Raw genomic sequence first — 11,797 nt, 5'->3', positions numbered from 1 at the left:
TTGAACTGCCAGCCTTCTGGTTAGCAATCAAGTGCCTTAGGCACTATGCTACCAGAGCTCCTATATTATATATAGATACATATTTTATCTATCTATTTATATATTCTCTATATTAGTAACCTCTCATAATTAGGAATTATATTTGGTTATTTCACCACATCTACTTTTGTACTTGATTTGCATATTGGGAAAGCCTCACCACATATACCAATTAAATAAATATTGGCAAAGGATTTATATTTATATTTGGTTATAATTTTGACTGGGCGTAGTTAGAAAAGTGATTGTTGGACCAAAGAAGAATTGATGCATTTGATTTATGTTGTTGACAGAGTATAGAATATGTCATGGACTACCAGAAGAATGAACACATCTGTCTTGGAGGAAGTACAGCCAGAATGCTCCTTACAAACAAGGATGGTGAGACTTCATCTCATGTACTTTGGATATGGTATCAAGAAGGATCAGTCCCTGGAGAAGTACTTTATGCCTGGTGAAGCAGAGGTTTAGCAAAACAGAGGAAGACCCTCAACAAGATGGATTGACATAGTGGCTGAGCAATGGGCTCAAAGTAAGATTGTGAGGATGGCACAGGACCAGGCAGCGGTTCATTCTGTTGTATGGCATTGCTATGGGGCGGGACTGCATCCATGGCACCGAACTACAACCACAGGGAAAAAAAAGGGATAGAAGCTAATCCTTTATACTATCAAAATCTATAGGAAAACAGAATATGTTCAAGCTAAAATAGATACGACCCCAAAACAGAAAACAATAAATCTTCCTGAATATATTTCTTTGCAGGATTTTTGATGGAAAAGCAAAATCATCAAAGGTAAATGTTATTTCAAAGTTAAGTTAATTCAGCTAAAGAAAGTAGGGGGAGGTGCTAAAATCTCAAGTATTATTTTTACTCTATAAGTATCATATTCCAGGAGACTACAGGTTAAAAAAAAAGTTAAGTTCTGTATTCTATTTTATCCGATCTTCCTAGAAGAAATTCCTGCAGCAGCCTGCAAGGTAAATGGAGTGTTACAAACCAATTCACAGATTTCAGGCTTGGGAAAGAATAACTCTGCTTAGAAAATAAAAGTCGATCAAGATTGAAAACATTTCACCTGTTTTCATTTAAATCTTCAGTCTTTTTTCCTGCTGGGTTAGGAAACAGAATATAGCTTAATGGGGCATAATAAACCCAAACCAAACTCACAGCCATCAAGTTGATGCCAACTCATAGCGACCCCCATTGGGTTTCCAAGGCTGTAAATCTTTAGGGAAGTAGATTGCCTCATCTTCTTCCCGTGGAGCAGCTGGTGGGTTTGAACCACTGACCTTCTGGTTAGCAGCCAAATACCTTTGCCAATAGGCCACCAGAACTCCTTGATGGGATGTAACAGGGAGTTGTTGTTGTTGTTGTTATATGCCATCGAGTTGGACCTGACTCATAGCGACCCCTCCTTGGGTTTCCAAGGCAGTATCGTTATGGAAGTAGATTGCCCAACCTTCCTTCCAAGGAGTGGCTGGTGGGTTTGAACCACCAGCCTTCTGATTAGCAGTCAATTGCCTTAGGCACTATGCTACCAGAGCTCCTATAACAGGGAGTAAGAACTCTAAATATTTTGAAATGGCCAAATAGTCATGCTCAATGTGATTTTCTGTGATTAAAGGAAAGCTAGGTATTTGGATAGAACCTCTGGTAGTGCAGTTCCTAAGGCACTTGACTGCTAACCAGAAGGCTGGTGGTTCAAACCACCAGCCACTCCTCGTAAGGAAGGTTGGGCAATCTACTTCCATAATGATACTGCTTCGAAAACCAAGGAGGGGTTGCTATGAGTCGGGTCTGGCTCAACGGCACATAACAACAACAGGTATTTGGATAATATACCAGTAAATACAGTTCACTTTAAATAATTATTAAAATAATACTTATTATATTTTTTATATATTATAAATAATTATTAAAAAATAATTATTTTCTACTGTTGTTTTGCCCCCCCCCAATTCTGTGGTTGTTGGTTCAATTCTGACTCATAGTGGCCTTGTGTATGAAAAACAGAACTTCTTCCAGAGGGTTTTCGAGGCTGTGAGCTTTCACAGGCACATCGCCAGGACTTACTTTGGAGGCACCTCCACGTGGCTTTGAACCACCAACCTTGACCTTGTGGTTAGTAGCCCAACACTTAACAATTCACACTACCCAGGGACTTTCCCTAATATGTATGACTCACTTAATCAATTAAGACAGAATTTTTAAAAATATCAGAGAATTTAGAAATGGAAAACCACTTGAAATATTACTGGATTAGTCTGCTTTCAAACAAATGTATGCATATCTCATCTGAGAGGTAACAATTTAGTGTAATATTGGGGGCCCTCTAAAAAGAGATACTTGTACTTTTCCAACTTGCATCAAAATGTCCTATGGTCATAAACACTTTTCTGGTGTATCCAGCCTAAATCCTTCATGTAAATTCCAAGCTACCCGGTAAACAGGCTCTGAAAATTCAATTAAATAAGACAAGTCAATAAAGCTAAAGTGTGGAGTCAATAATGTTTTTAAACACAAATTCAAAGCAGGTAGTAATTAAAAGCTTCCTAAAGTCTTTTGTTTGTTTGTTTGTTTTTTGTGATATATATATATATATATATATATATATATATGATAACCTCAATTACAGTAAATACAAACCACAAGTGATCTATCACTGTGGTTTCAGCCTTTTCACTGCCTATGCACTCCAGCCCAATAGTCCACCCCTATAGGTGGCAGTTGCCCTAATTTTGAGAGTGACTCTCAAAGTGGAAGGAGAGAGAAGAAAAAAAAAAAAAAAAAAAAACAGCCTTTTCTTAAAAGGGCTCATCAGAATCCTTGATAGGCAAAGAGTAAAGATACACATCAAAACTCTGTAGGTGATTTTTAGAAACTTCTCTCTTCACACTGCAACACATATGCCCCCATCCCTAAGGTTGAAAATGTTTATATAGAGAGAAATAATAAATATTATTATTTATTGAGTATTGTCTAAGAGGCAGGCACTGTCCTAAAACTTCATAAGCATGAACTCATTCAATCTTCACAACCAACTTATTATCAAAATTAATATCCCCGTTTTATAAAGAAGAACCTGAAGCTCAAAGAATATAACTTACCCAATATCACACATATCATAAATCATGGAGCTAAGCTTTGTACTCAGAAAATCTGACTCCAAGGACAGCACACATAACCATCACAGTACAGCCTCTTACTTATCGACTGGAATATTCATAAGAAAAGCATCAAAGTTAATGTGAAAATACTCTTAAAAGTGCAGTGGCTCAACCAAAGTTTCAAGGAGAAACAATTATATCATGAATTTGAAGCAATCTAAGATTGATGTTCTTTATAACACTAATTATGCTGAGTGAAATAAATCAATCATAGACACAGAACTATTGTATGAATCCAGTATTGCAAAAAGTCAAGGAAAAGTTTACTCAGGGAAGAAAATTCACTTTGTTGGCTACTGGGGATAGGAAGGGAAGATGATGGAAAATTTCGAACTAGTTGGGGTCACGTTGATTTGGCTGAGGGGAGGGGTGGTATGGAAAGAGTCTGTGACCAACATGGTGACAATGGGGAAAGGGAGGGCACAGAAACATGCACGATAGATATAGACGACAGAGGGAAATACTATTACATGTGCAATGCTGCAATATCAGTGGCACCAAACCCTAGGCAACGGGTAAATGCATAGACAGGTGAGAAGATCAGGTGGAGGTAGGCAAACAGGAACATACCCAGGACCTAGGATAGATTTGGCTGAAGATATTCTTACAGATATACTTGTGCTACAAAATTATCTGCACACGTTACAGAAATAACAGAGGACAGGGTTGGAGTAGTTTCTCAGAGACAACCAAACACTTTGAGAGAGAAAATCACCATGCCTGCGGGCTTGGGACCACAGTCTTGGGGGACATCATAGTATATATGGAGGACAACATAGTATATAAAAATCTTGCTCCACATCCTATTTTGATGAGTAGAAACTGAGGTCTTAAACGTTGTCCAGGAGCCATCTAAGATGCAACTATTGGTCTCCTCTTGCCTGGAGCAAAGAAGAGTGAAGAAAATCAGTCACTTGGAAATAACTAGTCCAAGGATATGATAGACCATGAGGATCTTAGCCTTCAAGACCCTGAGACCAGAAGAACTAGGTGGTGCCTGGCTACAAATGTCAACTGCTTAGAAAGGGATGAAATTGGAGATCCTGGTTAGAGTGGGAGGAAGCATGTGAAACAAAATTAAAAGACACAAAAATGACCAAAATCACTGGCTGGATAGAGGTTGGTGGAAGCCCTGAGACTATGGTTCCGGGTTATCCTTCAGGCCTAGAAATGGACTCACATCTGTGGATTGGCTCTTAGTCCAACAGTAGAAAGACCTACATGCAGACCACCTAGCCCAGGGAGATGCAGCCTTAGATCAATCAACCATGAGACATCAGGGGGGTAGCATTCACATAGAGGGAAAGCTGAATAGACATGAATGCAGAGATAAGAAGGGCACAGGGAGGAGAGGGGAGGAGAGTTTTTATGGTTGTGGATGGTAATTCGGGCTGTGAAATCACATATTCATGACTGTTGAATGTAAAACAAATCTGCTTTATAAATTTGTACCCAAAGCACACACACACACACACACACACAAACACTCTCAAAAGTGATAGTGCAGTGGCTCAACCAAAGTTTCAAGGAGAAACAATTATTTCATGAATTTGAAATACTCTTAAGATGGACCTTGGTTTTTAAAACTATACCTGGGACCTCTCTCTCTCTCTGCTATAAATAGAGAGAGCAAGGTTAAAATTAAGAAATAAATCACAGAAAAATAAGTGTGTGTGTATGTGTGTGTGTGTGTGTGTGTATATATATATATATATATATATATATGCAATGCTTCAATACCCATGGCACCAAACCCTAGGCAATGGGTAAATGCATAGAAAGGTGAGAAGATCAGGTGGAGGTAGACAAAGAGGAACATACCCAGGACCTAGGATAGATTTGGCTGAAGATATTCTTATATATATATATACCTGTGCTACAAAATTATCTGTACACATTACAGAAGTAACAGATATACTTATTTTTCTGTGATTTATTTGTTAATTTTAACCTTGCTCTAAACAACTGTACTAAACGGTTCTAATTGTACCCAAATTGACTGTACCCAAATGTCAAAGTGCCACTATTGTATACATAATTGATTAGTGAAATCTAATGTTCTTAGAATTTGACTTCTTTCATTATTAAAAAAATATATTATTATGACATTATTTTATTGTTTAAAAAAACATTAAAGGCAATACCATATAAATGAACAAAACTGATTCATTTCCATGACATGAACCAATCTTATAATACATGTTTACCAAAAAGACCCACCCACTGCCGTCAAGTCAAGTCTCATAGTGACCCTATAAGACAGAGTAGAACAATGCCATAGCGTTTCCAAGGCTGTATATCTTTACCAATAAAGACTGCCTTACCTTTCTCCCATAGAACACCTGGTGGGTTTAAACTACCAACCTTATGATTAGCAGCCCAATGCTTTAACCAGTGTCACTAGAGCTGCTTTTATCAAAAGAAGCCAGAGACAAAGAATGCAGTTTATATGATTAAATTTATACAAAGTACAGAATGAAGCAAATTGAATTGTGATTTAGAAATCAGGATAGTTGTTACTGTCACCCTTGGATGGAGGTATAAGTAGGTTTGGGCTCTGATAATATTTTATTTCTTTATCAGGTTACACAAATGTTTCATTTTTGATTTAGTGAGCTTTATACTTAGGTTTTATATACTAAAGTTTACCTTAATGTCAATATTTGCTCTAAAATTCTCATTTTGCTAATTGTAATTTAATACTACTTCTTTCTTACCAAAAATATACAATAAATTTGTTTCATAAAGAGAGCTAATATTATTTTTATATAAGATTGTGATTACTATTTTCCTACAAATGATGTATTTAAAATATATCAGTATATATATATATACATATATATATACTGCTGTCGAGTGGATTTCAACAGAGTACAACTGCCCTATAGGGTTTCCAAGGCTGTAAATCTTTAGGGAAGCAGACTATCACATCTTTCTCCCATAGCATGGCTAGTAGGTTCAAGCTGCTGACCTTTTGGTTAGCAGCTGAACACTTTAACCACTGTACCACCAGGGCTCTTTTGGATTTATCAAGGTATGAATTACGTACAGTAAAATTTACTCTTTGTGATTCAAAGTTCTATAGCTTTTGACAATTTGTACAACAATTACCACACTCAAGATATGGAACAGTTCCTCCACCTAGCCTCATGCCCCTTTGTAGTCAACCTCATCTTTAAACACAAGCCACTGGAAAAGACTGCTTTATCTTCTGTCCCTGTAGTTTTGCCCTTTCCAGAACTGCCACATAAACGGAAGCATATGTAGTTCTTCAAATCTGGCTTCTTTCATTTAGCAAAATGCATTTTGAGATTCACTCATGTTGTTGTGTGTGTCCACTATTAGTTCCTTTTTATTGCTGAATATTCTTGCAATGCATGGATATACCACATTGAAGAACATTTGATGAATTTGTAGTTTTTGATGATTATGAACAAAGACACTGGAAACATTTGTGTTTATAGGTTTTGTGTGGACATGAGAATTATGAGTTTTGTTTTTTAATTCCTTTTAAATCATATTTTTACCTACATAAAATACTTTCTATATTATCTTTCATCTATGGTAATTCTGGTACCTATGGAATATACCAACCAGTTGGAAATAAGACAAAAGGAGAAATCAAATCAGATCGACCAACAAACATCTTACAAAAACAGAACAACTTTTGTAAACTACTCTTTTAAAATTCTTTAATTATTTTGGAAATCATCTACATAATTAAGAACAAAAACATTCTATTAAATTTCTATATTCTCACTCATACTCACTGCCATTGAGCCGGATCCAACTCATAGTGATCCTTCCTTGGGTTTCCGAGGCAGTATCACTACAGAAGTAGATTGCCCAACCTCCCTTCCGAGGAGTGGCTAGTGGGTTTGAACCACCAGCCTTCTAGTTAGCAGTCAAATGCCTTAGGTACTATGCTACCAGAGCTCCTAAATTTCTATATTGTTGTTGTTGTTATGTGCCAGTTCAAAATCCTTTTTTACATTGCATAACATTTTTTGTTTAAATGACATAACTGACATAGATTCTGAAATCATTATGGGTAAAGGAAAAAGCAGTCAGCAACATGGCTTAGAAAAATAAAGTGTTTTATGCCTCTTGCATAACTCTCTAATTTCAGATAATGTCAATTTGTCCCAACTGGTTAGTACTTTTTATCCACAATCATTGGGAAAGGATTTGAGTGACAATATGGACACATGGCAGATGTTACCTAGCATGTTGTGGTAAAGTGGAATGGCCCGTCCATGGGTAGTAAATGCAGTCATGACTAGTGGGACCGCTACACCTGCAGGCAATTACAGAACAGAAAACATCATTCTCCATTCACAGTGACATGCACACACATGCACCAGTGCTCACACATGGAGCCTTGGAGGAAGAGCATGGGAAGCAAGCACAGGCAGTACCTATCCATCAGGCCGATGCAGTCTTCAATACTTGAGCCTATGCACCTGCAGAAGTTTCCAATTTAAAAAATACAAGGAAAGAAAATCAGTCATTTTTCAAAAGAATCAGTGACATAAATACCGATTGTGTCAAAATCTTAATTATAATTATTAGACAAGTTTTAGAACACCATGGATTTCAAGCCAGTAGGATGATTATTGCTTAATGAGTACACAGACATGAATTGTAATTACTACCCAAGTGGAATGCAAAGAAACACATTCTCAGCAAAGGAAATGTTACCCTGCTTCTCTGGATACCTTCCAAACACACACAGGTCATTTCTAATACTTTCAATTCTTTGCATCATTCATCGTTATATATCTTGATGAAAACTTAATATTTCAATGGCTATAATTGATTCGTGTTTGTTTTCTTTTAAAGGTCTTTAGTTTAAGTGAAAAACAAAATCAGTAAAAAAAACAAGGGAACATGACCTATTTCAATATAATATGATAATCTAATGCTTAATGCTCATTAAAGATTGTTTTTGGGAGCAAATGATTTAACTGCTTTTATGATATTCTCATGGATAGTTTACATAATCACATTACTATATCCTTTGTTTGTGACTGCCTTTAAAACACACTTATGTTTATGAATTAATTCAAAAAGCAAACTGACTGGTTTCACCATAGTTCAATTTACCTTGATGCTTTCTTTTAAAGTAGCAGTGTATGGCAGTCAAACAAAACAGTTTTTAAACTGCCATAATATTGAACTTAAAGAACAAGTAAATAAGTACTCTTCCTGGAAATGAATAAACTGCGGTACAGGTAACTAAAGAATCCACTGAGATTAAAATTCAAATGGAAATATGTAAGTACACAGAATTGTGAAGTACCGTTCCTAGAATTTCATTTTGAACTATTACAAAGATACTATGTTTTCTATCTTCCAATGTACTTAAATTGTTTTCCTTCCCATTTGTCTTTACAAATATGAACAGCTCCAGGGCATTATTCAGTTTCCTCCAGCAGCAAAGATTTATAGAACTATCTAATTAAATTGCTAATAATACTTTCCCAAATTTTAATTTTCAAAATGGAAAAAGAAGCTGAAATTAAAATTATTATACAAAATAAAAAGGTGCTCATATTAAAGGTGAGAATTTCATAAGTCTAAATATTGGTGAACTAATATAACCATATAACAAGTAAGTCACTATCTCTCTACTTCTTCAATATTTGTTTTAATGTCTCTACTAAGTAGACTGTTTTGTTTTTGTTTTGAGGAATTCTTTCATATAATACAGTAAAATTTTAACCTACAGAAATATGAGAAACACATCTGTGACACAAGTTTTAACAAAATAATCAAATAAAAAATAATGAGAACACATAGCATTGCATTGCTACTATAATCCGTAGTGAAAAACATTTGTAAAAATGGAAATTAATCACTAAAAAAGCTTTTATGTCTCATATGGTTTTCTTTTTACTCTATCCCTTTCTTCTAGGCTGCTTTTATATATTCTTCAAAAATACATTTTTTTTAATAGAATATTGCCATTTAGTAAAATTAATAGTCTACTTATTTCCAAGTGAGAATCTGAAAAGCCATGGTTAGTTTGCAATCTGTGGCTTCAGATAAAAATATCTGAAAGTGAAATTCTACTTGAGGGGAAAGTATGACTAATGAAAGACCCTCCTAATCCATTAAAAAATGTATGTTGTATGCCTACTAAGTGCCTCTACTGTTCTAGGAGCTGGAGGGAGGAAAAAGATGAATTAGACACTTATCTATTCTTATTGAGCTCACAATTTAATGAATGAGACAGATGTATAAGCAGATGTGTATTGTAATGCGATACATGTAATGTTGTTGCTAGTTGCCATCAAATTGATTCTGATTGATGGTGACAGAGTAGAACTACTCCATAGGGTTTTGAAGCCTATGACATTCCTGAAGCAAATCGCCAGGCCTGTCTTCTGAGGTGCCTCAATGAAATAAGAGACATTTATTTCAAAAGAAGTTTCAGGGAGCAAGAGGAGGGATTACCTAGTCTAGCTTTAGAAGGTCATTGGAACCCTCCTGGAAGAGTTAGGCAACTAGCGTGTAGGGTTCTGAAAACTGTCTTGGGGTGGTAATGATTTCTAAAGGGTCATGAGTAATAAGAGAAAAAGCATTTATGTGAGGAAATGTATAGTGCATATAAACAACTATAATTTGACAGAAAATATGAGATAATGGGGAGAATAAGAAGAAATTGGACTGTTAGAGGTCAGAGTTTGAGGAGCCTAAACTTCAAATTAAGGGACAGAATCATGATATGGAATAATAAGTGTCTCAAATAAATAAATAAATAAATAGTGCTCCAAAGTAGAATACTTATAGAAAGATCAGAAAGGGAAATCATAGTATTTCTAATTAATATACTCCAGACCAATTATTAGAATTATGAATATTGTGCTCCATTTAATAGTTGCAAGTATTTCCTGACTTATAAACACCTTCTTGTTGTTGTTGTTAGGTGGCGTGGATTCAGTTCCAACTCACAGCAACCCTACATACAATGGAACGAATCACTGCCTAGTCCTGTGACATCCTTCTAGTTGTCACTATGTTTGGGCCCATAATCCATTCGTTGATGGTCTTTCTCTTTGATGGTCCTTCTCTTTGTTGCTGATCCTGTACTTTATGAAGCATTATGTCCTCCAGCGAATGATCCTCCTAACTAACAGGCCCAAAGTACGTGAGGCAAAGTCTCACCATCCTCGCCTCTAAGAAGCATTCTAGTTGCACTTCTTCCAAGAAAGACCTGTTTATTCTTCTGGTAGTCTATGGTATATTCAATAGTCTTCACCAACACTGTCATTCGAATGCACCAATTCTTTCTCAGTATTTCTCATTCATTGTCCAGGACCTTGAGGTACCCATATAACCAATAATGCTTAAGGTACCCATATAATCAATACTGTGTAGGGTTTTCAGAACCCTGCACACTAGTTGCCTAACTCTTCCAGGAGGGTTCCAATGACCTTCTAAACCTAGGCTAGGTATTCATTCCCTCCTCTTGCTCGCTGAAACATCTTTTGAAATAAATGTCTCTTATTTCATGAGGCACCTCAGAAGACAGGCCTGGCAATCTGCTTTAGGAGTGTCATATGCTTCAAAACCCTATGGAATAGGGTATTGGTTATAGGGACACCAATACAGGTGTTGTTTGCAACAAAATTGGCATTAAATTAGTAGGGATTCAAGTGATGTTAATTAGGAAACTATACTCCTTGACCTTACTCCCATTTAATTGTATACTAAATTTAGTTTATAAAGTCTCTTTTAAACTACCATCTTTGTATTTTTAAATATCAAAATCTTTTTCTAAGTTTTGTATTTTTGCTCATTGTTTCAAATTACTGTGTAGAAGGGTCCAGTGGAAGGGTGTAAGTTGTGAGAACATAAATCCACTGGGATGGATGATGCTGGAGGTCAGGAATTGTCTTTCTTATTTTCGTACCTGCTTGTCACCATGCCTGGCACATAATAGGTGTTCAATGGCACAAAGTTGAAAAATGAATAAAATGGGAAAAAGCTGTAGAGTCCTCTAACCAAAGCAAGAAGAGACTTTTTTTTTTTTTTTCCTCTCTAGGGATATTAGTGAGTGTCTTTTGATAGGGAGTAAATGGATAACTTATTTAAAAAGAATTTAAATAACTTATTAGAGTGAATATATTTAATGTGCTTTTAGAATGGTAAAGTGCTTTTAAGGCCTTACACAGATAATTTTGTTTTCAGAAAATATTACAGGATTCAAAGTAAGAATTTTCCTTCTAAAAAATGTCATTAACTTGGTTCTTGAACTGTGTAACTCACCAAATGTTGGCATATAAAAGACAAGTTGTTTTCCAGAAGTCGAGCTGGTCTATGAGCTCACTTTTACTGATAGGTGAGTATATTTAGGAATAAAATTAATCATTCAAACCATCATTAGCATTGCACTTGTGATCTTTCTTGGGCCCATCATAAATCTTCAGATTTAATTTGAAAAGGATAGACTGACTTTACAATGCACCTCATTACCTCATTAAAGGATTTCAAGGCACAATGTTGTTGAACAGTAGTATGCATATGGGACGCCCAATTCTTAACTTCTGCTCTGGGGCTGTGATCACAGAACATTAATGAA

General features: G+C 35.9%; 1 protein-coding gene across 1 annotated transcript in view; it reads right to left on the bottom strand.

Annotated features, from left to right (window-relative positions):
• ERBB4 (erb-b2 receptor tyrosine kinase 4) overlaps nt 1-11,797 on the bottom strand; it is a 1,111,475-nt gene that overhangs the window by 357,142 nt on the left and 742,536 nt on the right. The window contains exon 16 of the mRNA XM_042783534.1: nt 7,629-7,673. Coding sequence (XP_042639468.1) covers nt 7,629-7,673 — 45 coding nt within the window. The remainder of the gene's footprint in view (nt 1-7,628; nt 7,674-11,797) is intronic.

Source organism: Orycteropus afer, unplaced genomic scaffold, assembly GCF_000298275.1.
Source record: "Orycteropus afer afer isolate SDZICR_OR568_19922 unplaced genomic scaffold, OryAfe1.0 scaffold00002, whole genome shotgun sequence".
Classification (NCBI taxonomy): domain Eukaryota; kingdom Metazoa; phylum Chordata; class Mammalia; order Tubulidentata; family Orycteropodidae; genus Orycteropus; species Orycteropus afer.
Note: the sequence above shows the minus strand (reverse complement) of the source record. Positions and strands in the feature narration are given on the sequence as shown.